General features: G+C 47.8%; 3 protein-coding genes across 8 annotated transcripts in view; 1 reads left to right on the plus strand and 2 right to left on the minus strand.

Annotated features, from left to right (window-relative positions):
• LOC127045341 (uncharacterized) overlaps window positions 1–11370 on the minus strand; it is a 53274-nt gene extending 41904 nt beyond the window's left edge. For both annotated transcript variants that reach the window (XM_050941375.1, XM_050941373.1), the window contains exons 1-2: window positions 11314–11370; window positions 9825–10039 (exon numbers count right to left, since the gene is read on the minus strand). In XM_050941375.1, coding sequence (XP_050797332.1) covers window positions 9825–10039; window positions 11314–11352 — 254 coding nt within the window. In that variant the 5' untranslated portion in view covers window positions 11353–11370. The remainder of the gene's footprint in view (window positions 1–9824; window positions 10040–11313) is intronic.
• The window catches only part of WWP1 (WW domain containing E3 ubiquitin protein ligase 1), a 186437-nt gene that overhangs the window by 138189 nt on the left and 21389 nt on the right, over window positions 1–26859 (plus strand). For 3 of the 4 annotated variants that reach the window (XM_050940710.1, XM_050940713.1, XM_050940712.1), the window contains exons 22-24: window positions 8805–8901; window positions 9093–9165; window positions 11714–13551. In XM_050940710.1, coding sequence (XP_050796667.1) covers window positions 8805–8901; window positions 9093–9165; window positions 11714–11813 — 270 coding nt within the window. In that variant the 3' untranslated portion in view covers window positions 11814–13551. Of the gene's footprint in view, window positions 1–8804; window positions 8902–9092; window positions 9166–11713; window positions 13552–26859 lie in introns of those variants that run through there. The other variant, XM_050940711.1, reaches the window with a different exon arrangement.
• The window catches only part of RMDN1 (regulator of microtubule dynamics 1), a 68807-nt gene continuing 63490 nt past the window's right edge, over window positions 21543–26859 (minus strand). For both annotated transcript variants that reach the window (XM_050941212.1, XM_050941209.1), the window contains one exon: window positions 21543–21692. Coding sequence is in view for 1 of the 2 variants with exons in the window: in XM_050941209.1 (XP_050797166.1) it covers window positions 21654–21692 (39 nt within the window). In the remaining variant the exon portion in view is untranslated. The remainder of the gene's footprint in view (window positions 21693–26859) is intronic.

Genomic DNA, 26859 nt, shown 5'->3' on the forward strand with positions numbered 1-26859 from the left:
AGAGCCCTCATCCAAGCTCTTTTAAGAGTCATAGAATATCAGGGTTGGAAGGGACCTCAAGAGGTCATCTAGTCTAACCCCCTGCTCAAAGCAAGACCAACCCCTAACTATTTTTTTTTTTGGATCCCTCAAGGATTGAACTTACAACCTTGGGTTTAGTAGGCCAATGCTCAAACCATTGAGCTATCCCGCCCTCCAATAGTAGAACTTTTAAACTCTGAGAAAGAGCGGAACCTTGAAGGAAGAGTGAGGCTTCTCAGCAATGCTATGGTGGGAGAATGCCTCTCTGAGAGTGGGCTCCTCTTTCTGCTGCAGATTATGCAGTTTTGTATTAAGCACTCTAGCACCCTTCAATACCAGACTCTTCTGACAACAAAAAGAAAAAGTCTCCAAAGACATGGCTCTTCAAAAGCAAGGAAGAACAAGGCATTCTTTCCTGTCCATCAGGACATTAATGAAATTTGTTGACAGAAATATTGGGATCAGACAGATACCAAAATCACCCTTCCTTAAGTCATGCATAAGACTATAAATATAAACTTATAAAGGAACACCATGAATCTTGGAGTCTTGCTTCATATTGCCCCACTATACCTTTGCCTAGCAGCAGTGGGACAGCAGTATCCTTTTGGATCCAAGCGGAAGAAAGCTATAGAAATAATTTAAGAAAATAAATTGTTGTTACTAATTAACTAAATTAATAATGATTCTCTTAAAAAAGGTAGTATGGGGAAATAAAGTGTTAGATGTACTGCCCACAGCCTTGCTCACTGCACTAGCGTGACCAGGGACAGCTGCCAGTGAACCTGGTGCTTGCCCTAATGGGCGGGGCTGGAGGTGGAGTTAGGGGCGGTACAGCCACACTGGAGGAACTGCTGGCGCTGGTGCTGGCTCCTTGGGGTTGCTTTCGCCACTGCGGTTCCCAGTAGAGCCTGCAGCTCCGCATATACCAATTTATTTCCGCAGATATAAATTTTCTATCCGTGCAGAGCTCTATTGAGCACCGCTGTGCACTTATCAGAGAGGTGACAGTAAACCATCCCCCTGCATGGGCACAGATGAGGCTCTGATACCACCTGCAGATACCTAGGTCCCTCCTGATGCAAATGACGCTCCTCAAGAACAGGAGCCCCCACAGGACCCTCTGGTTCATGGCCTCTCCTCTTCCTCCTCGCCAGACAAGGCGGTGGCGGGAACATCCTCCTCAGGCCCTCTGCCATTTGATCTAAGGGCCCATCAAGACCTCTTGAGACGAGTGGCTCAGAATATGAACTTACAGGTGGAGGAGGTCCCTGAAATAAGGACCTTGTAGTGGATATCCTTTCGGCTGACGCACCTACTAGAGTGGCTCTCCCATTTATCCGCACCATACAGGCAAATGCGGACACCATTTGGCAATCCCCAGCCTCAATTACCCCCACAGCCAGGGAAGTAGAGAGAAAATACATGGTCCCCTCAAAGGGGTATGAATATCTCTACACTCACCAACCTCTTTGCTTTCTAGTAGTGCAATCGGTAAACGAAAGGGAGCGTCATGGCCAGCAAGCCCCTGCTCCTAAGTCGAAGGAGGCTAGGCGCATGGACCTCCTAGGCCACAAAGTATATTCGGCCGGGGGCCTTCAACTTAGGGTGGCAAACCAACAAGCCCTCCTAAGTATGTGTAACTTTAACATGTGGACATCCTTGGGGAAGTTTACAGAGGTTCTTCCCCAGAAGTCCCGTCAAGAATTTACGGCCTTACTTGAGGAGGGTAAAAAGGTGGCAAGAACCTCCCTCCAAGCCTCTCTGCATGCAGCAGACTCTGCAGCCAGAACTCTAGCATCAGGAGTGACGATGAGGCGTTATCTCCTGGCTCCAGGTATTAGGCCTTCCTCCTGAATTACAACAAACTATTCAGGACTCGCCCTTTGAACGCCGGGGTCTTTTCTCAGACAAGACTGACCCCAGATTGCAAAGTCTGAAGGACAATTGCGTCACAATGCGCTCGCTGGGTACACACCTCTAGGGCATATACGGCCTTGGTGGGACTGCAGTTCTGCAAACAGTTTTAGATCAGACTTTGAAGTAAGAAAGGTTCTTCTTCGAGTGATTGCTCACATCCATTCCAGTTAGGTGTGCGCGCCGCGCGTGCATGTTCGTCGGAAACTTTTTACCCTAGCAACTCCAGTGGGCCGGCAGGTCGCCCCCTGGAGTGGCGCCGCCATGGCGCTCAATATATATCCCTGCCGGCCCACCCGCTCCTCAGTTCCTTCTTACCGCCGTGTCGGTCGTTGGAACTGTGGAGCGCGGCATAGCTGTCCTCCACGTCCCTAGCTCTCCTTGTTATCTCTCGTTCTTGTTATAGTTGTTAGTTAGATCGTTAAGTATAGTTAGTAAGTAATTAAGTGTAAATAGTGTTGTAAATAGTTGTTCGCCGGGGGCTGTAGCCCTTCCCGGCACCCGGCACCGGGCTCATGCCTGGTTCGCCGGGCTTTAAGCAGTGTGTGGCCTGTAAGAAGCCTATGCCTACCAGCGACCCCCACGACGCGTGCCTGAAGTGCCTGGGGGAATCGCACAGATTGGACAAGTGCCGCATCTGCAAGGCTTTTAAGCCCAGGACAAAAAAGGAGAGAGACCAAAGACTCCGGACTCTCCTCATGGAGGCGGCACTTGACCCGGCGGCTTCGCAGGCCGTGATCTCGGCGCCGGCACCGGATCGCACCGGCACCGGGAAGACTTCCCGGCACCGACCTTCTCCGGCACCGGGTGCAGAGCCAAGACCGTCAGCGTCTGCTACTCCAGCCAGGCAGACCCGACTGGAGCGCCCGGCCTCGACATCGGCCGCGGCGCCGCCGGCACCGTCGACTCCGGGCCCGGCGGGTCCGTCGAGTCCGGTGCCGCCAAGCTCCCCCATAAGATCTGGGGTTGAGATATTGGTCCCATCCACGCCGGAGACCTTCGCCTCGGCACGGGACCTTATTGCCTTGACAGAGCCTACTCAGCTGCCACCCCCGGTACCTCCGGTGCGGGTCGCATCTAGAGGCAAGCCCATGATGTCGGCACCGTCTCGGGACTCGCGCTCGCGGTCCAGGTCCCGACGTCACGGCAGGTCAAGATCCCATCGCCGCTCGCAGTCCCGGCACCGCTCCCCTCGGCGGTTCCGGTCGCACTCGCGGCACCGATCGACCTCCAGACGGTCGCGGTCTGACTCCAGCCGCCGATACCGGCACCGTGACTCCAGGAGCCAGTCCCGCCGTCACTCGCCGCACCGGTCGACCTCCCGGCACCGAGCTGGTGGCAGGTCCCGGTCCCGGTCGACCTCCCGGCACCGCGTCGGTGGCAGGTCCCGGTCCCGATCCCGGCACCGAAGCGGCGGCCGGTACCGGTCCCGATCCCGGCACCTCTATGACTCCCGGTACCGATCCCCGGCACCGAGAAGATCGTCGCTGCCGACCCGCGCAGACCCTTACCAGCCAGGGTCGGCCCCGCCGTGGCCTTCTAGGCAGCCGTCGGTGTCTTCGCAAACGGACAGCGGGTATGCGCTGGGCACCGACCGGCAGGCGGCGCTCTTTCAAGACCCGCCGCAACAGGACCAAGGCCCGCAGCAGTGGGGGTTTTGGACCCCATGGGCATACCATCAAGCCCAGGGCCCCCAACAGCTTCCTGCTAGGCCTGCGACGGCGGAGCACAGGGTGCCGGAGGCCTCGTTGTCTCGCCCCCCTCCCTCCCCGGATGGAGAGGAAGGGTCCAAGCAGCAAGACTCCGCTCTGGCTCCTGAGGCAGAGGCGAGGGCCGAGGGGGACCCCCCATTGGACACTTTCTTGCCAGGGGTCTCCTCATCCTCCTCCCCTGATGAAGCGGTGGCTGGCACCTCCTCCAGTAGCCCCCCCCCCCCCGCTGGATCTCAGGGCACACCAAGACCTCCTTAGGCGAGTAGCTCAGAATCTGAGCCTACAAGCCGAGGAGGTCTCGGAGATCGAGGATCCGATTGTCACCATCCTCTCGTCGGATGCTCCCACCAGGGTCGCCCTACCCTTCATAAGGACGATCCAGGCCAACGCCAATACTATCTGGCAGTCACCGGCCTCCATCCCCCCTACGGCGAGGGGCGTCGAGAGGAAGTACATGGCCCCCTCTAAAGGCTATGAGTACCTCCATGTCCACCCGACACCATGTTCCCTGGTGGTACAGTCGGTGAATGACAGGGAGCATCATGGGCAGGAAGCTCCAGCCCCCAAATCCAGGGAGGCCAGGCGTATGGACCTCCTTGGACGCAAAGTATACTCGGCTGGGGCGCTGCAGCTCAGGGTTTCGAACCAACAAGCCCTGCTCAGCAGGTACGCGTTCAACTCATGGGTGGCAGCGGACAAATTTAAAGAGCTGCTGCCGCAAGACGCCCGCCAAGAATTTGCGGCCATCCTAGATGAGGGCAAGAAGGTTGCGCGTACATCGTTGCAAGCTTCTTTGGACGCTGCAGACTCGGCTGCCCGCACCCTCGCCTCGGGGGTAACGATGCGCCGTATCTCCTGGCTGCAGGTCTCTGGCCTTCCTCCGGAGCTCCAACATACCATCCAGGACCTCCCGTTCGAAGGCCAGGGCCTGTTTTCGGAAAAGACAGACCCCAGACTTAAGAGTCTAAAGGACAATCGGGTCATTATGCGCTCCCTCGGGATGCACACGCCGGGAACACAGCGCAGACCCTTCCGGCCACAGCAGCAACAGCAGCGCAGGCCATACCCCCAGTTCCGCCAACGGCAGGACCTCAATAGGCGCCGTGGCAGGAATGGAAGGCGTAGGCATTCGGGGAACCAAGGGGAGCAGAATCAAGGCTCCTCTAAGCCCCCGCCTGGACCCAAGCCTTCATTTTGAAGGTGCGCCTGAGGGCGCAGTAACAGTTTCCCCCACGGATCCTTCCCCCCCGTTTTCCAACCGCCTTTTGTTTTTCCTCCCGGCGTGGACCCAAATAACATCGGACCGCTGGGTCTTACGCACGGTGCAGACGGGATACCGCCTGCAGTTTATATCATTTCCTCCTTCCCGCCCCCCTTCCTCGTCCCTCTTCAGGGACCCCTCTCACGAGCAATTCCTTCGGCAGGAGGTACAGACGCTCCTCAGCAAAGGAGCTATAGAGGCGGTTCCGGAAAACGAGAAAGGCAAGGGGTTTTATTCCCGTTACTTTCTGATCCCCAAGGCCAAGGGAGGCCTCAGGCCTATCCTCGACCTGCGAGAGCTCAACAAATACCTGGTGAAGTTGAAGTTCCGCATGGTATCCCTGGGGACCATTATCCCATCTCTGGATCCGGGAGACTGGTACGCCGCCCTCGACATGCAGGACGCTTATTTTCACATTGCCATTTGGCCACACCACAGACGTTTCCTTCGTTTCGTGGTGGGCCCCCTTCACTACCAATTTGCAGTCCTCCCATTTGGCCTTTCTACGGCCCCGAGGGTATTTACAAAATGCATGGCAGTCGTTGTGGCACATCTGCGGCGCAGTCGTATCCACGTGTTCCCTTACCTAGACGATTGGTTAATTCGGGGCACGTCGGAACTGCAAGTTTGCAGCCACGTCCGCGTGATCACCGGCCTGTTTGCTACCTTGGGCCTCATGATCAACATGGACAAGTCCACCCTGATCCCCACGCAGAGGGTGGAGTTCATCGGGGCCGTCCTGGACGCCACCGTGGCCAGGGCTCTTCTGCCGTTGCCGAGGTTCCAGGCATTGTCGGCGATCGTTCAACGACTGCGGGCAGCCCCCTTGACATCAGTGCGGACATGTCTAACCCTGTTAGGCCACATGGCAGCATGCACGTTTGTGACCGGTTATGCTCGGCTCCGCATGAGGCCCCTCCAGTTGTGGCTCATCGATCATTACCGGCCGGCAAGGCAGCTGCTAGACATGCTGATCACAATCCCCCAAGGGGTGTTAGATTCTCTCGACTGGTGGCTAGACCAGTCCGTAGTGTGTGCGGGGCTCCCTTTCCACCCACCTCAGCCCTCGGTGTCCCTGACAACGGATGCCTCAGATCTCGGCTGGGGGGCCCACCTGGGAACCCTGAGAACGCAGGGCCTGTGGTCTCCGCAGGAGGTGAGGTTGCACATCAACATGCGGGAGTTGAGAGCGGTCCGCCTTGCTTGTCAAACGTTCTGTCACCAGCTTCGAGGTCGTTGTGTCGCGGTGTTTACCGACAACACGACGACCATGTACTATATCAACAAGCAGGGCGGCACCAGATCCTCTCCCCTGTGTCACGAGGCGATGCGACTCTGGGACTTTTGTGTAGCCCACTCCATTCACCTCACGGCTTCCTTCCTCCCCGGAGTACGGAACACGCTGGCGGATCGCTTGAGCAGATCCTTCCTATCGCACGAGTGGTCCCTTCGCCCGGACGTTGCTCTCTCCATCTTCCAGAGGTGGGGTTATCCCCGTGTGGACCTCTTCGCGTCCGGGGGGAACAAGAAGTGCCAGGCGTTCTGCTCCTTTCAGGGCAGGGAGCCCGGGTCGATAGCGGATGCCTTCCTTATTCCGTGGACGACCCACTTGTACTACGCGTTTCCCCCGTTTCCTCTGGTTCACAGGGTCCTTGTGAAGGTGCGCAGGGACAGGGCTCGCGTGATCATGGTAGCCCCGGCGTGGCCCAGGCAACATTGGTACCCCATGCTGCTGGACCTGGCCATAGCCGACCCAGTTCCCCTGCCCCTTCACCCGGACCTGATTACCCAGGAGCACGGGACTCTCTGTCACCCGGACCTGCAGTCGCTGCACCTAGCGGCGTGGTTCCTGCGTGGCTGACCGGCTCTGAACTGCGCTGCTCCACACCGGTGCGGGAGGTGCTTTTGGGCAGCAGGAAGCCTTCCACGAGAGTGACATACTCGGCCAAGTGGAAGCGTTTCTCCTGTTGGTGCGTGGAGAGAGGTCTCCGCCCTATGGAAGTTTCGGTGGCCAATATCTTAGACTACGTTTGGTCCCTCAAACAACAGGGTCTGGCGATATCGTCGTTGCGGGTCCACCTGGCAGCTATCTCCACCTTTCACCCGGGTGGGGATGGTCGCTCTGTTTTTTCTCACCCGACGGTGTCTAGATTCCTTAAGGGGCTGGAACGTTTATACCCTAACGTCCGACTCCCTGCTCCAACCTGGGATCTTAACCTGGTGTTGTCTCGGCTCATGGGGCCCCCCTTTGAGCCGTTAGCTACTTGCTCCCTACTTTATCTCTCTTGGAAGACTGCTTTTTAGTAGCTATCACCTCAGCTAGGCGGGTGTCGGAACTCCGGGCTCTTGTGGTAGACTCCCCGTATAAAGTCTTCCACAAAGATAAGGTGCAGCTGAGGCCACACCCTGCCTTTCTCCCCAAGGTAGTCTCGACCTTCCACATCAACCAAGAGATATTCCTTCCGGTTTTTTTCCCAAAACCTCACTCTTCAGGCAGGGAGCAGCAGCTCCACTCGCTTGATGTCCGTAGGGCTCTCGCGTTCTATGTGGAGAGGACCAAACCCTTCCGCAAATCCCCCCAGCTTTTCGTGGCGGTAGCGGACCGCATGAAGGGGCTTCCTATCTCCTCCCAGAGGTTATCCTCATGGGTAACGTCCTGTATCAGGACCTGCTATGACTTGGCCCACGTCCCTACGGGCCGGGTGACTGCGCATTCTACCAGGGCGCAGGTGTCGTCGCTGGCTTTCCTCGCCCGTGTGCCCATCCAGGAAATCTGTCGGGCAGCGACCTGGTCATCGGTCCACACCTTTGCTTCCCACTACGCCCTGGTCCAGCAGTCAAGAGAGGACGCGGCCTTCGGATCTGCAGTGCTCCATGCCGCGACTTCTCACTCCGACCCCACGGCCTAGGTATGGCTTGGGATTCACCTAACTGGAATGGATGTGAGCAATCACTCGAAGAAGAAAAGACGGTTACTCACCTTTGTAACTGTTGTTCTTCGAGATGTGTTGCTCACATCCATTCCACACCCGCCCTCCTTCCCCTGTCGGAGTAGCCGGCAAGAAGGAACTGAGGAGCGGGTGGGCCGGCAGGGATATATATTGAGCGCCATGGCGGCGCCACTCCAGGGGGCGACCTGCCGGCCCACTGGAGTTGCTAGGGTAAAAAGTTTCCGACGAACGTGCACGCGCGGCGCGCACACCTAACTGGAATGGATGTGAGCAACACATCTCGAAGAACAACAGTTACAAAGGTGAGTAACCGTCTTTTACTTATCGTGTACAGTAACTGGAATTCTTCAAGATGTTTGTCACTGTAGTGTTACACTGCCTACCTTTCTTCCCCTCCATTTTGGAGTCTTGACTTGGTGATAGAGAAGGAACTGTTGATGGTAGTTTGCCGAACACTGTGCTATATGCAGGGCATCAGGATAGCTAGGGCATATAAGCGGATCAAACAGGCACTGCTACCGAAAGCCCCCGATCAAAGGTGCACAGGGCGTATATGCACCTGAAGTGGAGCACCCACGTCTCTAAGAGTCCAGTTACTGTACATGATAAATAACCTGTCCTTTTGAGATTTTTTTTAAAACACGGTATACATTGATCTAATGTATTAGCCTGTCTGCTCACAGGTGTTGCCAGCCTTCAGTGCATAGTAGTGATGTGATACCTTTGAGCCTGCAATCCAAAATCAGTGCCTTTGTGTTTGCCACCATATCATTGTGCAAGATCGTATATAATTCACTGTGTGTTATTCTCTTCAGGTTTGTTATGGAATCGCAGCTTTCCATGTATCTTGCTCCTACATGTTTTGTATGATTTTTCTCTAGCCATATTAGCATAGTAATATTCAGTTTTGTTTTAAAGTAATTCTGAATTTCTGTTTCCTAGTTTGTAAAAGACACAGACAATGAGGTTCGCATGCGACTGCTGCAGTTTGTCACTGGTACTTGTCGGTTACCACTGGGAGGTTTTGCTGAGCTCATGGGTAAGTACAATGCCCCTGAAGTATGCTATTGTAATCTATAGGTATTATGTTTATTCTGAACAAGTGGAAATCTTTTGCTTATTTCTTAATCCTACATTTCATCTAGCATTAGCATACATTAATAAATATACTACATTATTACTGGTTTAAAAACAACATTTAATTTAATCTCTCATGTTTTCTTGATTCAGGAAGTAATGGTCCTCAGAAATTCTGCATTGAAAAAGTTGGCAAGGAAACCTGGTTACCGAGAAGTCATACCTGGTAAGTTTTAATATTGAAACAGTGAATAAATGTAAGCTAACTTTGTATCTGTTCTTCTTCATTAATGTAGTTTAAGACCATCTGTCTTGCACCTATGGTATACAGTAACAGTTGACTCAATTGTAAGCTAATTTGGGTTACTTGCCCCAACCTACAATTTTTGCCCGACTACCATCTGTTGCTTGATTTAGAATGGCTGGGCTAGTGACTTTCCCACTACTGAAAATGTCTCTTTTTTCCCATGTTTTTAATTTCAGTTTTGTATTCTATTTGTATTTATATTGTTTTTATTTTGAATAGTTTGAGATACTTTAGAGTTGTAAGATAAACCCCCCTATTTTACATACACACACACACACGCGCACACACACACACTCTCTCTCTCTCTGTCTCTCACACACACAATTTTTGCTTCAAAGAGCAAGTCATTGTTTCTGCTACACAGCTAAGTTAGCATTGGAGTCAATTGACGTGATATTTCATCACAGTGTAACTTTTAAAAAATATGTGTGCAAAATGCCACGAAGACCTTTATAAAGTGATTGGAACCCCCACAAACATTCAGAACTTCAAATAGCATCCTAGAATCTGAATGCCTATCCACATGGCTCTCTTCAGTCCCCACTACCCTACTCCATGCGGACCCAGGCTCCCTGTACCTCTTATACTTCTGTGGTGGAGAGAGTGACTGTGGGCAGCCAGTAAGATTATTTCTTTTTCTGGCATCTTGGTGGGAGCATATACAGCTTTTTCTGTCACTTCTTGCGAGGCTCCCCCATCCTATTGTTTTTCCCTGTGTGGTGGTATTTCTTTGAATGGGTCTTTGCGGAATTTGAAGATGTTTCCTCCCTGCTTGTGGTAGCCAACAGGGTCCCTGTAGTATAGCAGAAGAAGCAGTCTTAGTGTTGCCAGCAACAGTTTCTAACAGTCAGAGGTGAGAATTTCAGGAGAAGAAATGTTTCCAGGTGCAACTACATGGAATAGAGGAGGAAAATATGGGGCTTTCTCACTCATGCCAGAGTTATTAACAGGTCTATCAAATGAAGAAGATATCAGCTTTTCATAACAGATGTTTTAAATGGATCTATTAGAGTCCCTCTATAGTCTTCCCTTTTTCTTCTCTAAAGGTTCAAGGAAGGCTGGAAGAGTAAGGCCATGTCTACACTGTGAAGACAATGGGATATTATCACAGTGCTGTAACTATGCCATCATAACCCTATAATGTAGATGCAGCCTACAGCAAAAGAAGGGTTTTATCAGTTACTGTAGGAACATCACCTCCCTGAGCAACGGTAGCTAGGCCAACAGAAGAATTCTCCTGTTGATTTAGCTGCATCTACACCAGGGGCTAGGTCGGCATAGCTATGGCACTTGGAATTTTCAGCGTAGACTAGGCCTTAGACTCATTCATTTTACTGTTCAGACTTGATTATCTTAAAATCATTCTCTTATCCATTTTTTAGTGAACTTTCTCTAACCAAAAAATGTGAGAATCCTTCACACAGTGTGCACAAGAGTTATGTAAATTTCTACTGTACAATAGGAATGGGCATATGGCTGTAATTACACATTTTCTCATGAGCTTTTCTGTATGTTATGCTATATGAAATTGGAAGCATTTGATCAAATTGTTTCTCCATTGAAAGAAAATTAGAGTGACATGAGGATTAGCTCACAGTTTAACTTCAGATATGGCAAAACGATTGAATAAAATAGTTTCTAGACACTTTTAATTCTACAATAAAGCTATGTGTATAGTTTAGCTTTCAAAGAACCCTCCTGTGACTAAATAAATCAGCCCTTTCAGGAAGAATGGTTCACGTGAGTGTATGCTGTGCTCTGAATATACTCAAAGAAACTTTCATTAACCAAACTAGAGTTGTATGCACTTGAACCACATACACTTTATGAAGATCAAGATAATTTTTGGGGAAATATAATCATTGCATCTGTAGGGGGTTTTCATCAAGTATCCAAAAGCACTTAAAAATGAATAATCCCTAGTAAAGCAGTGTGTGTAAGTGACTTGCCCAATATTACACAGTTAGGGCTGGTCTACACTACGGGGGAAAATCGATCTCAGATACGCAACTTCAGCTACTTGAGTAACGTAGCTGAAGTCAAAGTATCTAAGATCGAATTACTCACCGTCCTCACGGCGCGGGATTGATGTCCGCGGCTCCCCATGTTGACTTGGCAACTCCGTTCGGGTTGGTGTAGTTCCGGAATCGATATAAGCGCGTTCGGGGATCGATATATCGCGTCTAGATGAGACGTGATGTATCGATCCCCGAGCAATCGATTGCTACCCGCCGATAAGGCGGGTAGTGAAGACGTAGCCTTAGTGAGAGCCAAATTTCTGATTCCCATTCCTGTGTTCTGACCCATAGATCAGAGTATGTAAAACTTCTGTCTGTAACCGTTTAGTTTTGCAATATTCTTAAAAGCAAAAGTGTAATTACACAAAATATTCTAAATGGGATTTAGACAAATTTATAAAACTTTTATTTTCCTCTTCTTCCCCCATCCCCTCTTTTGTTTTGTTCAGTTTCAATCGTTTGGATCTGCCTCCATATAAAAGTTATGAACAGCTGAAAGAGAAGCTGCTCTTCGCAATTGAAGAAACAGAGGGATTTGGTCAAGAGTAGAAGTGACTTCTTGTCAAAGAGGATATATTGCATTATTAAAATGCCCAGCCAACTAAAATTGCACACTTAGTTGTATATAAGCTGTTTGTTCTGTACAGTTATGTTTCTGGAACTCCTAAAGTATAAATGTTCTCCGTTCTTCCACAGAGATATGCAAAACAGTTCAGCTATGTCTAGTTTATTTATTGCCCCTTCAAAAGACTGACCTGGAAAAAACAAACAAACCATAAATTCTGAAAGCAGCCAAATGACTTTATTTAAAAATATATTAAATATATATATAAAAAGACAGACACACACGCTCTCTTTCTCCTCCTCCCCTCGCTCCCCCTGTAGTGGGCTCTAGTTTTATAGAGCTATAAGTGTATGAAACATAGCAGTCATTCTAAAGGACCTGGGGATTTGCTTTATCTTGGCTTTATTATACAGAAAAATGTGCAAATTGCTCTGTTTCCTCACTTTATGCAACATCTCCAAGATTGTTTTATTGCATGGCTGTTCTAAAAGGTGTTAAAAGCTTAGGCCAAATGTATCCTAAGTATGTAGAAAAATGCTGCTGGCTTTTTGAGATGACAGAATGCCAAATTCTGTCAGTTCAGGTTTTTTTTTAAATACTTACAGTAGCTGATATCCTCACTACTACATTGATGTAGCCAAGGTCATGAAAAATGCCTTGATTACTTGCACAAGAGTCATGTACAGTAAGATGAATGTGATTTAATGTTAAAAGCAATTGGTGCCACTATTCTGACTTATTGTAGGAACTGAACAGAATATTTTAATTCATGAGCAGCATTGAAATTTGTTTACATAATATCTTGGATTATTACCAAGAGGATGTTGGGTAATCTTTAAAGAATAAAAGAAAAACTCTAACACATTCTCTCTTGGTCTGGTGTCTTACAGGTTTTTTTTTGTTTTTTGTTTTTTGTTTTTTTGTTACATCTGTGTATTTTAAAATTTCACAAGGTAAACTAATGTAATTTGAGATTTAAGAATACATAAAAGGTAATGTGAATTTTTGCTGCTTTTATGTTCATGTTCAGTTTTGGTTATGGATCTAGAGAACCCAAATGGAATGACAGTTACATAAGCTTTACACATTAAACTAATAATTTTCTATTAGTATTAAATATTTTCATCCCCTTTAAATTCATATAAAAATTCAGGTACACCTGAATTTTTATAAGTATACCTAGATCTTGTCATTCTTTTTCATAGGCAAAGTTTTGAGTTTTTTTGTTCTAAATGCACAAGAATATAAACTTTTTTTTTTCAGTATTGAGGGCATTTTCTGAACTGCAAAGATGTAACAAATTATAGAATCTTATTGATGTGAATTATATTAAATGCTACTTTTAGCAAACTGTGCTTCCTTATTATAGAGTAAGAACATTTTAAAAATTACCATTTGTACCATGCTTTCAATATTTACTGTAAATTCCATTAAATTTAACTTATACAAAATTTTGTACACACACAACTGATTTCTTAGAATGTGATTAAAACATTTCTGTAACATATCTATCGCATTGCACTGTTAAAAACATAAATGCAGAAAAATATTGCTATATCTGTTCTTGTATGTTATCAATATAGCAATTGAATTCTACCAAAATTTTATTTTTCTATATATTGGATTGTGTTATGCTTTGTTATTCAAAATGCACAATTTTCTGGGGAGCTGTTAACTTGTAAATGGCTTTGATAAAAGCTGTGATCTGATTGGCTCAATGTACTTCTATCATATATTATTTCCTACTCCTACATGCACCAGGACTTTTCATCACTTAAGTTACTCAGCCACTCTACACAAAGTAACATGAACTATTATCCTGAATTATGTGGTACATTAATAAATCAAAGGTTTGAGTTCACCTAAATTATAAGTGATTTATGTCAATTAAATTGGAGGGAGCTAAAAATTATTTCAGAGGCTGGAAAACTAAGTTTGTGTGATTTGCCTAAATGACATATAAAAGAGTTAAGTATAGTAAAGTTGAACCTTAATTATTTGCACTAATGAATGACTGTGTGACCCACTGCATATTCTGAATCTAATGAATCTGTAAGTGCAGACATCAAAAAGCAAGGACAGCACATCACAAAATGTACCTTGTTCATTATTTTGACAACTGTAGTTATCTCCCAACCCCACAACAATCTTCATCAAAGACAAGGATAAGTAATGAAGGGACAAGAGAACAAGCCTCAGCCAAGATTATACATAATAGGGATGATAAGACATCAAGGCCTCCCTTCTCTCATCCTAACATGCTCCATGATAAATTATCATTACAGTAAACAAAGTAAAAAAGGAGTAAATAAAACAAATATTGACCCTCTCCAGGAACGACAATTAAAAAATCCTTTATAATAGGAAAACATTTATCAGTAGAATAGCAGGAACTCAGGTAGCACTGATGCAATACAATCTGCAGGCAGCTTGTAAAGAATAGCTATATCACAAGCACCTTTCATTTTGCTTATAGTTCTTAACTGTACTGTGTTATGCAGTACATACCACATTGTATTGGGTAGGTGGAGGGAGATGAATTTCTCCTTTTTTTTCGTTGGGAAAGAGGAAGGGAGTGGAAGAGCCTGTGAGGGAAGAAGATAAGCTGCCAGGAGATTTCAAGCAGAGGAAAAAGGAAACAGAATGAAGCCAATACCACTTTCTCAGGAGCTGGTTGGTCCTTAGCTGCTGGTCTCTTTCTAATCCCTTTTTTCCCTTCCTGTGAAAATGTTATCAACTCTGCTTCCACCTTTCCTTATCTACCTGCAATCTCCTGTTGGTGCCTGGGTAGCTGTCGTCCTCTCACAGGTCTCTCTGCTACTTGGTGGGGTGAGGAAGAGGCTAGCGGAGCAGGAACGAAGTATCTGGGCAGCAGGACCATGACCAGCTGGGAGGGCCCAACCAGCAGTAACTGGGAGGAACTTTGTGTATGGGAGGAACTTTGTGTGTACGTAGTAAGGGAGAAGGGAGTGCATGAATAGTATTAGAATGCTTTGATTGAATTGGGGTCATCATCCCTGAAACCTCCAGCATTCTGATCAAGGACTCTCCCACACCTGGGCCCCAAATGACCAACATGTGGAATACTTCAAGTGCTTGTTCATGTCTATTCCATATTTAGGTGTGTGTGCTCACCACATGCACTGGTGCCAGAAGTTTTTCCCTTGGTGGTATCCGTAGGGGACCAGCCCTGACACCTTCTGGAGTGGTGCGCCATGCTGCGGTAGAAGGATCATTGCTGACTGCCCCAACCGTCAGTTCCTTCTTGCCGCCAGTGACAGTCCTGGAACGTCTTCTGCTTTGGCTAGCCTTTTTTGTTTTGCTCAGCGCTTCAAACTTTTCTTGTAAAAAGTTGTACATAGTTAAGTTTCCCTTAGTGTGTTAGTGTTTTAGCTGGTTGGTCCCGAATGGGACTAGCTCAGTGGTTTGAGCATTTGCCTGCTAAACCCAGGGTTGTGACTTCAATCCTTGAGGGGGCCATTTAGGGAACAGGTAAAAATCTGTCTGGGGATTGCTCCTGCTTTGAGCAGGCGGTTAGACTAGATGATCTCCTGAGGACCCTTCCACCCCTGATATTGTATGATTCTATGACTGGCATGCTCTGGTCCCCAAGCTTTAAGCCCTGCAATCACTGCAAGAAACTGGTGCCCATCAGCAATCCGCATAATAATTGTTTAAGGTGTCTTGGCGAGTCGTATATAAGTGACAAGTGCCGTATTTGCAAGTCCTTCAAACCTCGGATTAAGAAGGAGAGAGACTTCTGTTTCAAAGTTCTCCTAATGGAGTCATCTGTAACTCCGGCACCGGAGCAATAAAGGTCCGACTCTGCCCCGAGCACTGCAGCATCAGTGTGGAGTGCCCCACCGGTGCCGTTGATGGACTGGTATTGATCTCCAGCACCTGCCAAGCAGCAAAATAAAAATGGGGAGAGGAAGATTTCCTGTATCCCACAAGGGGAAGGAGAGGACAGGCCCAAGGACACAGACACTTCCTGCGTTTCATGGTGGGATGGGACCACTACAAGTTAGCAGTCTTCCCTTTCAGCCTAGCAACAGCACCAAGGGTGTTTACCAAGTGCATGTCAGTAGTAACAGCTTACCTCAGGCATCAAGGGATTCAAATATACCCGTATCTCAATGACTGGCTGGTCAAAGGCCACTCCAGGTCTCAAGTCCAACGGGACATCACAGTGCTACAGGTCACATGCTGGTCCCTGGGCCTGTTGATGAGTGAAAAGAAGTCAACCTTAATTCCAGTGCAAAGGATAGAGGTCATTGCAGTGGTGCTTGACTTCACCTGCACCAGAGCTTTCCTGCCACAGGAGAGGTTCCAGATGATGGTGGACCTCATCACAGGGGTCTCTGCATTTCCTCTAATTACAGCTCGGGTATGTCTCTGTTTGCTGTGCCACATGGCAGCATGTGCATACATCATCCGCTATGCAAGGCTCAGAATGTGACCCTTGTAGCAGGGGCTGGTGACGGTCTATTCCCAGTCCAGAGATCACCTGGACAAAGTCGTTACTGTCCCACCGGTGATGCTTACCTCCCTGCAATAGTGGACCGACCCCAAGGTTGTCCTGGAAGGAGTTCCATTTGACAGCCCGTGCCACTCAGTGGAACTGATATCGGATGCTTCGGACATTGGCTGGGGAGCGCATCTAGGCGAGCTACAGACCCAAGGGATGTGGTCTCCGGAGAAGACGATGTTGCACATAAACGTCAAGGATTTCAAGGCAATACGTTTGACCTGTGGGGTCTTCCTACCACACCTGTCAGGCAAGGTGGTGAGGGTGTTGATGGACAATTCAGCCTCAGTGTTGTACATCAACAGACAAGGGGGAGCACGCTCGTCGGCTCTCTGGCAAGAGGCTCTCCGATTGTGTCAAGTATCAGAGGAGTAGCCGTGTTAGTCTGGATCTGTAAAAGCAGCAAAGAATCCTGTGGCACCTTATAGACTAACAGACGTTTTGGAGCATGAGCTTTCGTGGGTGAATACCCACTTTGTCAGATGCATGTAGTGGAAATTTCCAGGGACAGATATATATAAGCAAGCAAGCTAGAGATAACGAGGTCAGTTCAATCAGGGAGGATGAGGACCTGTTCTAGCAGTTGAGATGTGAAAACCAAGGGAGGAGAAACTGGTTTTGTAGTTGGCAAGCCATTCACAGTCTTTGTTTAATCCTTAGCTGATGGTGTCAAATTTGCAGATGAACTCAAGCTCAGCAGTTTCTCTTTGAAGTCTGGTCCTGAAGATTTTTTGCTGCAGGATGGCCACGTTAAGGTCTGCTATAGTGTGCCCAGGGAGGCTGAAGTGTTCTCCTACAGGTTTTTGTATATTGCCGTTCCTAATATCTGATTTGTGTCCATTTATCCTTTTCCGTAGAGACTGTCCAGTTTGGCCGATGTACATAGCAGAGGGGCATTGCTGGCATATGATGGCGTATATTACATTGGTGGACGTGCAGGTGAATGAAGCGGTGATGGTGTGGCTGATCTGGTTCGGTCCTGTGATGGTGTCGCTGGTGTAGATGTGTGGGCAGAGTTGGCATCGAGGTTTGTTGCATGGATTGGTTCCTGAGCTAGAGTTACTATGGTGCGGTGTGCAGTTACTGGTGAGAATATGTTTCAGGTTGGCAGGTTGCCTGTGGGCGAGGACTGGCCTGCCACCCAAGGTTTGTGAAAGTGTGGGATCATTGTCCAGGATGGGTTGTAGATCCCTGATGATGCGTTGGAGAGGTTTTAGCTGGGGACTGTATGTGATGGCCAGTGGAGTCCTGTTGGTTTCTTTCTTGGGTTTGTCTTGCAGTAGAAGGCTTCTGGGTACACGTCTGGCTCTGTTGATCTGTTTCCTTATTTCCTCGTGTGGGTATTGTAGTTTTGAGAGTGCTTGGTGGAGATTTTGTAGGTGTTGGTCTCTGTCTGAGGGGTTAGAGCAGATGCGGTTGTACCTCAGTGCTTGGCTGTAGACAATGGATCGTGTGATGTGCCCAGGATGGAAGCTGGAGGCATGAAGGTAGGCATAGTGGTCGGTAGGTTTTCGGTATAGGGTGGTGGTAATGTGACCATCACTTATTTGCACCATGGTGTCTAGGAAGTGGACCTCCCGTGTAGATTGTTCCAGGCTGAGGTTGATGGTGGGGTGGAAGCTGTTGAAATCGTGGTGGAATTTTTCCAGAGTCTCCTTTCCATGGGTCCAGATGATGAAGATGTCATCAATGTAGCGTAGGTAGAGAAGGGGCGTGAGTGGACGAGAGCTGAGGAAGCATTGTTCCAGGTCCGCCATAAAAATATTGGCATATTGTGGGGCCATGCGGGTGCCCATAGCAGTGCCACTGATCTGGAGGTATATATTGTCATCAAATTTGAAATAGTTGTGTGTGAGGATAAAGGCACAGAGCTGAGCAGCCAGTTGTGCTGTGGCATCATCAGGGATACTGTTCCTGACAGCTTGTATTCCATCTGTGTGTAGGATGTTTGTGTAGAGAGCCTCTACATCCATGGTAGCTAGGATGGTGTTTTCTGGAAGGTCACTAATGCATTGTAGTTTCCTCAGGAAATCAGTGATGTCACGGAAATAACTGGGAGTGCTGGTGGCATAGGGTCTGAGTAGAGAGTCCATATATCCAGACAGTCCTTCAGTGAGAGTGCCAATGCCCGAGATGATGGGGCATCCAGGATTTCTGGGTTTGTGGATCTCACTGAAGGACTGTCTGGATATTATTTGACTTCCACTAATTCCTGTACTTTATCAAATTCTATCCTCTTCCCTCTACTAGGATATAGAATATTTCCTTTAATAAATCCTCCCGTAAGAGATGTCTGTCCAAACCATGTGCTCCTCTGCACCTGTTGGCTTTCTCAAGCCTTTAATTTAAAAACTCCTCTGAGATTCTTAATTTTACATGCCAGCAATCTGGTTCCATTTTGGTTTAAGTAGAGCCCATCCTTCTTGTATAGGCTTCTCCTTTCCCAAAACGTTCTCTAGCTCCTAATAAACCTGAGTCCCTCCTCCCAACACCATCATCTCATCTATTCATTGAGAACCTGCAGTTCTGTCTAACTGGCCCTTGCATGTGGAACTGGAAGCATTTCAGAGGATGCTACCATAGAGGTCCTGGACTTCAATTTCTTACCTAGCAACCTAAATTTGGCCTCCAGCACCTCTCTTACCTTTCCCTATGTCATTGATACCTATAGGTACCATGACCATTGGCTCCTCCTTAGCATTGCACATACATCTATCTAGGTGTCTCAAAAGGTCCTTAACCTTTGCACCCAGCAGGCAGTTCACCAGGAGGTTTTCCCAGTCATCACAAACCTGACTATATTTCTATTTATCAAATCCCTCCCCATTACCATTGCCTGCCTCTTCCTGATAACTGGGGTTTCCTCCATTGGAAGGTTATGCTCAGTACAACAGGACAGCATAACTTCTGGAAGGAGGATCCCAACTGTAGGATCATTTCCCTCCACTCCAGCTTGATGTTCTCCTTCCCTGAGACTTTCATCTTCCTCAACAGCACAGAGGCTGAGAGACTGGGGGCAGGATTGCTCTACTGTGTCACAGAATGTCTTGTTTATGTACCTCCGTCTCCCTTAGTTCTAGGAAGACATGCTTGGTTACGTTCATCTTCTCTCCCATATGATACAGGATCGAAATTGGAAGTCTTACTCTTTGAAGGGAATGGCCTATTAGTGCAAAAACAAATGGCACTGGGGAAACTGAAAGAGACTCAATTAACAGGAAGCTCTCTCTGAACTCGGCCTCCTTATAGATTGTATACACCTGCGTTCAGATATCACAGGCAATATATTCCACCTTCTTGATCTTCTTTTTAATATAGTCTGAGGAGATGGCGTTATTATCAACAGCACCCTCAGCAGTAAATGTCTTCACAGATGCAAGACAAGGAGAAATCTTATTACCCTCAGCTGAAGACAAAAGAATTCCTCAGTCACATCATCCTTACTGAATATTAGGCCACTGGGTCAAAGCTATTGACTAACATGTCAAACTTTCCTCAGAATACCTCACCTACGATTTTGGAGGCTATCACTTTGAACAGATGGGTTTTAGATACAGTAAAGGAAGACTCTACCATCCAAATCAAAGTCCTTTCTCTATGCAACCCCGCCCCCGCCCCATCCGCTCCCTTTCTAAGAACTCTTCCCACAATAGATTGACAAAATGTATATGATCCACTGAATTTTGTGGCAAAACCAGGGTTTTTGTACTGGATTGGCATGATGCAGAAAAGTGGAGGTATGGCAGGGAACATTATCCAATAAGTAAGTTAGATTTAAGTTTCCCCTGAGACATGTACCAGCTTTTGTCAGTGCTTCTCCAGTTCTTTATTCAGTGGACCATTGTCAAAGCCCTTCACTATTCTGTCCTCTTCATCACAGTGCTTCTTCCAGTTCCTTCCGCCTCTCCAGCAACAAGGTCATGAGAGGCTCGCACTTAATGCTTTCTTCCACACTATACCTTCAAATGTCCTTCCTGAACTGAAGCATGTAAGGCTATTAGTTTCTTCCTTCCCCTTCCTTTGAGAGGGCCGCATACATGGCAGCTACCAATGATGACAGAGCTGTGGGAAAATTAGTATTTACTCAATTTTATACATGTTTTATATCTGATTGTTTCTCTTCCAGACTTCATATACTGTAGGTTTTCTTAGGCCTGTGCACCCACATGCATCAGCTTGTGGGATCAGGCCAGAGATGCCATCTACTTCTGTTCATGCAGCACCTAGCCAAATATTAAATGAGATTTCCCCACTATATTCAGAGAACACTGTGTCAAGTATCAGGGGCTAGCCATGTTAGTCTGTATCCAAAAAAAATCTGAAGAAGTGGGTTTTTTTAATCCACGAAAGCTTATGCCCAAATAAATCTGTTAGTCTGTAAGGTGCCACTGGCTTCCTCGTTTTTGAGAACGTGTCATTCTACAGAGCACACTTTGAGAACTCTTAGTGTTCAATATATCTTTCAATAGAAATCACTTTATTCTACAGTTTACATCATATTGTGACAAAGTTCCTCCTCTACCTCGGTGGGTCCTGCGCTTATTGGAGGATTTGCTCACCTCAGTGATCTTCCCCTCTGGTGGAACCCACCGTCTGGGTCAACTCCTCCTGTGTCTGATCAGGAGTTGGGAGGAACTCGGGCCCACCCTCTACTCCGGGTTCCAGCCCAGGGCCCTGTGGATCGCGGCCGTCTATAGTGTCTCCTGTAACAGCTGCATGAAAGCTACAACTCCCTGGCCTACTTCCCCATGGCATCCTCCAAACACCTTCTTTATCCTCACCCCAGGACCTTCCTCCTGGTGTCTGATAATGCTTGTACTCCTCAATCCTCCAGCAGCACAGTCTCTCACTCTCAGCTCCTTGCGCCTCTTGCTCCCAGCTCCTCACATGTACCCTTCATTGACTAACTGGGAGGCTTTTAACTAGTTCCAGGCAGCCCTTGATTGGCTTCAGGTGTCCCAATCAATGTAGCTATCTCCACTGCCTTCTAGAAAGATCTTAATTGGCCCCAGGTGTCTTGATTAACTTGGAGCAACTGCCATTTGGTTACCACGGTACCAGGGATTTGTTTAGCCTGGGGCTAACATACCTGTTCCTCACTACTTTACTGTAGCCATCTTGCCTTGCCCCATCACAATATGTATCTAGTAGTTGACAGCAGCTTTTTACTAAAGATAAACAGTACTACGGTGACAAGTTTAATTTTAATAACAGCCACAGTAGAACAAGCTCTGGGTATTTTGTCCTGGGCTTTAGTCACATTTACTGTAGTTTCTTCTTAATAGTTTAGTTCTTGTCATATAGAATTGAGCAGTTCCACAGCTTCTTTCTGTACCTAAAATTAAAAAAAAAATGTGATAGTGAACAAAACAATGGTATTATTTACAGGCTTTTCTATAGCACTTATGCCCATACTATCCAAGTGCCTCACAATTCCCTGTAAGACAAGTGTTATCTGAAAGATATAGAAACCAGGATATAGAAGTTGAGTGATTTACCCAGTATCATACAGGACCCTCATAGCACAACCGTGAATGGAACTTCGCCCTCTGCTGATTCCCAGCCTAGTCCCTCAGATGCAGTACTTCCTCGCTAAACATTCATTTACTATACACACTAACTCTTCATTGTATTTAAGTCAAATACACAATAGCAGAAACAATTAGCACTTACTTATAGGAACTGCCATAATAAAGCAGCACCAGGTAGATCTGTTATCCCATCACTGACAGGAACTAAGTCAGAGGTTTCAGAGCCAACGAACAGCTAATGGGCAAGTTTGTGAGGTCAGCATTGTTTCTGGGACTCGGGGCCTGCCACTCCATCATTCAGTACTTCAGTAATCCTGGCTATATGAAGCTGGACTTACACTAGTAGTTGTGCACAGCATACACATGGCCATGTGGCAATCTGTTGCACACTGTGGAATAAACTGTTCACAATTTTTAACTTCTGAGTCTGTGTGAGGTTACACACCCTACAGCCCTCAATGAGACTGAAGGCCAAATTGTTGTGTGTGTTTAATTCTCATCTTGATATAGCCACTTGAAACTGATTCATTCAAGTTTTTAACTGGGATCCAGACCTGACTTTCCTATTCCATTGTTCGGAACTAACAGGGTACTCCTTTGTCCTCCTCACGCTAACCCCATACAAGTAGACGGTGATCCTTTTACAGTGGAAGTGCATATTTTGCTCCAGGGCCTCTATATCCCTTAACAATTAAGCAGAACCTATGAAACTCAAAGCAACTTCATGGGCTGGACAGGAATCCACTTCAATGCTGAAAGTCTCCCGACATTCCTGCAGTTCAGTCCATACTTTCAAAACGCTACTGAAATGTCAGTGCTTCCTCAGATAATATGCAAGCAACAGGTCCTGAGTGCCACGACTCAGCACGGGACAAATAAGCTTATTTGTCACAGGGCAGCGCTGAGCACGGGGGGAGCTGAGACCCCAACTGAGTGGGGGGATACCCACGCAGGGCAGGTCAGCTGCCAAACAGGTTTGCCTGGTCCAGACATGCTGCTGGGAAGTGATTACACAGCAGGGAGGGAGCTACCAGGGACGGGGCTCAGGGGGGCTGTGACCCCAGGCCCAGCCAGCGAGAGGGAGCAGGTCCCACTCCCTGCCCCAACTGCTGAATCCCAGACCGAGCTGCAAAAGGATCCCTCCTTGGAGAGGCTGAGGGAACTTGCTGGCCACAGCGCTGCAAACCCCCTTGGGGAAGGGTGCAGGGACAGAGTCCTGCAGGAGAAGGGATTCCTGCACCGGGAATGGGCTCCCCAAGGGGAAGTAGAACGGGGGGGAATCGGGAGGCAGCTGGTGGTGCTCCAGGAATCCACAGGGCTCTTCCCATTTGAGCTGCTGGATGGGAGGAGAGTGAGGGGACCCCTGGACCTGAAGAGGGAGGATTAGATGGAGAAGGGGGAAGACCCCCCGGGGGGATCTCTTCCCTGAGGTGGGAGCCAATCTCCCCATCAGGTGTTCCCCGTTCAGAGTCACTGGGAAAGCAGCCCAGAACCTGGAGAGAGAGGTCAGGGACATGCTGGCTTCAGATGGGATCCAGCCGTTTTAAAGCCCATGGGCCTCACCCGTGGGGCTGATCCCCAAGGGAGACAGGATGATCTGGTTTTATGGGGGCTATCAGAAGCTTAAAGCCATCACAGTGTCCGATGCCAACCCCATGCCTAGGCCTGGGGAGATTCTAGACAAGCAGAGGGCGGTGGAGAACTTGGCCCTGGCAGACACTGATAACATGTGCATCTTTAGCCAGACCTGGGAGGAACAGGTGTCCCAGGTGAAGAGGGGGCTAGGCTGCCTCAAGGAGGTGGGAGGAAGAAATCAGGGGGAGATCTGTGTGTGTTGGATTTGCTAGCCTGATTTTGCATTCCCTCTGGATGAAGAGGAAAGTGCTTTTGTTTCCAGGACTGGGAACGGAGAGGGGGAGTCACTCTGTGTAGATTCACAGAGCTTGTGTCTGTGTATCTCTCTAGGAGCACCTGGAGGGGGGGAAGGGAAAAAGGATTATTTCCCTTTGTTGTGACACTCAAGGGATTTGGGTCTTGGGGTCCCCAGGGAAGGTTTTTCAGGGGGACCAGAGTGCCCCAAAACACTCTAATTTTTTGGGTGGTGGCAGCAAGTACCAGGTCCAAGCTGGTAACTAAGCTTGGAGGTTTTCATGCTAACCCCCATATTTTGGACGCTAAGGTCCAAATCTGGGACTAAAGGTATGATATGAGTGGCAGCGGTTACGGGATAGACAAAATCCAGAAGCCAGTAGGAATATTATTTTTTTCTCTTTTCTGCTAAGGGCTTTTTAGCAGAGAGAAACAGTTTGGGTTTAAAAGAGAATTTTTTTTTTTCTGCTCTCTCTGGCAGTTTGTGGCTTGCATGTTAAGCAAGAAGCCATTATCAGACTGTTAAGGGTCTTTTGTCACACAATAGCTCTCCCATTGAGAGTCAATACCAGCACTATATACATGCAAATAAAGTGGTTTTTCTAGTTTACGCTAGAGGAAGAAAAGGAAATAAGCACTGTTGCTAGGCAGACTTCAGGAGGCAACAGAGAACCTGCAGTTCTGAAGATAAACACCGGAGGGCACCCCAACACAAGAAAACAGAAACCATGTCTACCAAGACAAAAATGGAGGCCGAAGAACAAATCAAAGAAGCTGAACACAGGCGACAACTGGAAAAAAGACAAAAAGAGGTGGAGCTGAAAGAAAAGGAAGAAAGCATCAAACTGGCAGCCTACCAAAGAGAACAGGCAGCCAAAGAGGCAGCACACAAAAGAAAACTAGAAGAAGAAGAGGTGGCCCACAGAAGGAAACAAGAAGAAGAAGAGGCGGCCCACCGCCGAGACATGGAAAAACAACAAAAAGAGATGGAACTCCAGAGGGAAGCCCACCGACAGGCCATGGAATTAGAAAAGGCTACGCAAAACACAGCCAACCCTAACAACCCTGCGCCAATTATTGCTCCACAGCACAGGAAATTTCCCACCTACAAGGCAGGTGATGACACCGAGGCCTTCTTGGAAAATTTTTGAAAGAGCCTGTCTTGGGTACAGCATCCCCGAAGACCAGTACATGGTAGAATTGAGGCCACAGCTCAGTGGACCTTTAGCAGAGGTGGCAGCTGAAATGCCTAAGCAGCAAATGAATGACTATAAACTTTTTCAAACCAAGGCCAGATACAGAATGGGGATAACCCAGATCATGCCCGTCGGCGCTTCAGAACCCAAAAGTGGAAACCAGATGTGTCATTTCCCAAACACGCCTACTACGTTGCAAAAAATTATGAGGCCTGGATATCAGGACACAATGTTAAAACCTTGGAAGAACTGCACCTCCTCATACAAATGGAGCAGTTCTTGGATGGTGTTCCTGAAGACATCACACGGTACATACAAGATGGAAAACCCAAAGATCTCGCTGAGGCGGGGGAGATTGGAGCCAAATGGATGGAAGTGGCAGAAAGCAAGAAAGCTACTGTCAAGGGGAACGATTACCCCAGGGGGCACACCGACCATAAACCCTACAACTGAGGACAGCCAAAGACCCACATACAACCCAAGTCAAGCCACAGACACCCTACTCTTCCACCTCACCAGTCTCCAGTAACTCACCTCGGCCCAGTGACCCATCAGATGGAAGATGCTTTAAGTGTAATGAACTGGGACATATCAAGGCCAACTGTCCCAAGAACACCATGCGAGTGCAGTTCATTACACCACCATCACACCAAAGATCCCCAGGCCCGGATGCCTCTCAAATACCCTTGGAGCGAAGGGAAATTTTGAGAGTGGGCGGAAAGAAGGTTACTGCGTGGAGAGACACGGGGGCACAAGTGTCAGCTATCCACCAATCCTTCGTTGACCCCAAATTCATCAACCCAAAGGCCAAAGTTACAATTTACCCCTTCATGTCACAAGCTGTAGACTTGCCTACAGCTCAACTGCCTGTCCAGTACAAAGGCTGGTCAGGAATGTGGACTTTTGCAGTCTATGACAATTATCCTATCCCCATGCTACTGGGGGAAGACTTGGCCAACCAGGTGAAGCGGGCCAGAGAGTGGGAATGGTTACACGTAGCCAAACCAGGCAAGCTTCCAGACCCATTCCTGTTCCTGAGCCGTCCACAGAGGCCCCGTCTGTGTTACCAGAGACCCAGACAGAGGTAGTGGACCTGGATTCCATGTCTACCACTGAAACAGCCACAGCACTTCCAGTCCCAGGCCCGGAACTGGAACAGCAACCAGCACCAGCAATTGCAACCCCATCTTCAAACTCAACGCCAGAGGGCGCCAGCTAGGCTCTCCCTGCAGACTCCAGGCTAAGTGCTAAACAAGACTCAATATATCAGAGACAGAGAGCCTCCTGCAGAAAAGGAAGTTTGTTCTTTGCTTGTAAATTAGATTTCTGCAAGAGGCTCCCTGTTCAAAATGCCCTACTACCAGGTTGTTCTGAGATGAATCCTGTTTGTACAGTTAAGTGAATGTAGCTTTACAGTTCACAGTTCTCTGTGGTTTTTTCGGGGGATGTGGTGGGAAGGATATGTGTATGAGTTTGCTAGATAAGACACTGCCTGGAGCCCTGAGGAGATAATCCTGGTATCAGAATTATCTTTAGCAGCTGAACATAGAACTCTTATTTGTTTATACCTACTGGTAGTACATTCTCTGACCGAAACTCTTGACTCCTAGTGTCTCTTCAGCTCCAACAAAAACTTGGGTATTATAATAGGAGCAGTAAGATTGGACAAGTGTTAATACCATAAAATCTCGTGGGTTTTTTTGTTTTAATAGATTACTGGATCTGAGAGGCAAAGATTCAGAGAAATTATTAACACATTACGATTTGTTGGTGCCTGAATGCGATCCAAAAGTAGTTCCAGAACTACAATTTAGTCAAATGATTTTTTCAGCCACCAATGTGCCATGCATGTTGGTTTCCACATACTTACATTATGACAGTTATTATTTTTCCTACCTGTTTATCC

Source organism: Gopherus flavomarginatus, chromosome 2 (assembly GCF_025201925.1).
Source record: "Gopherus flavomarginatus isolate rGopFla2 chromosome 2, rGopFla2.mat.asm, whole genome shotgun sequence".
In the NCBI taxonomy this organism is placed as follows: domain Eukaryota; kingdom Metazoa; phylum Chordata; order Testudines; family Testudinidae; genus Gopherus; species Gopherus flavomarginatus.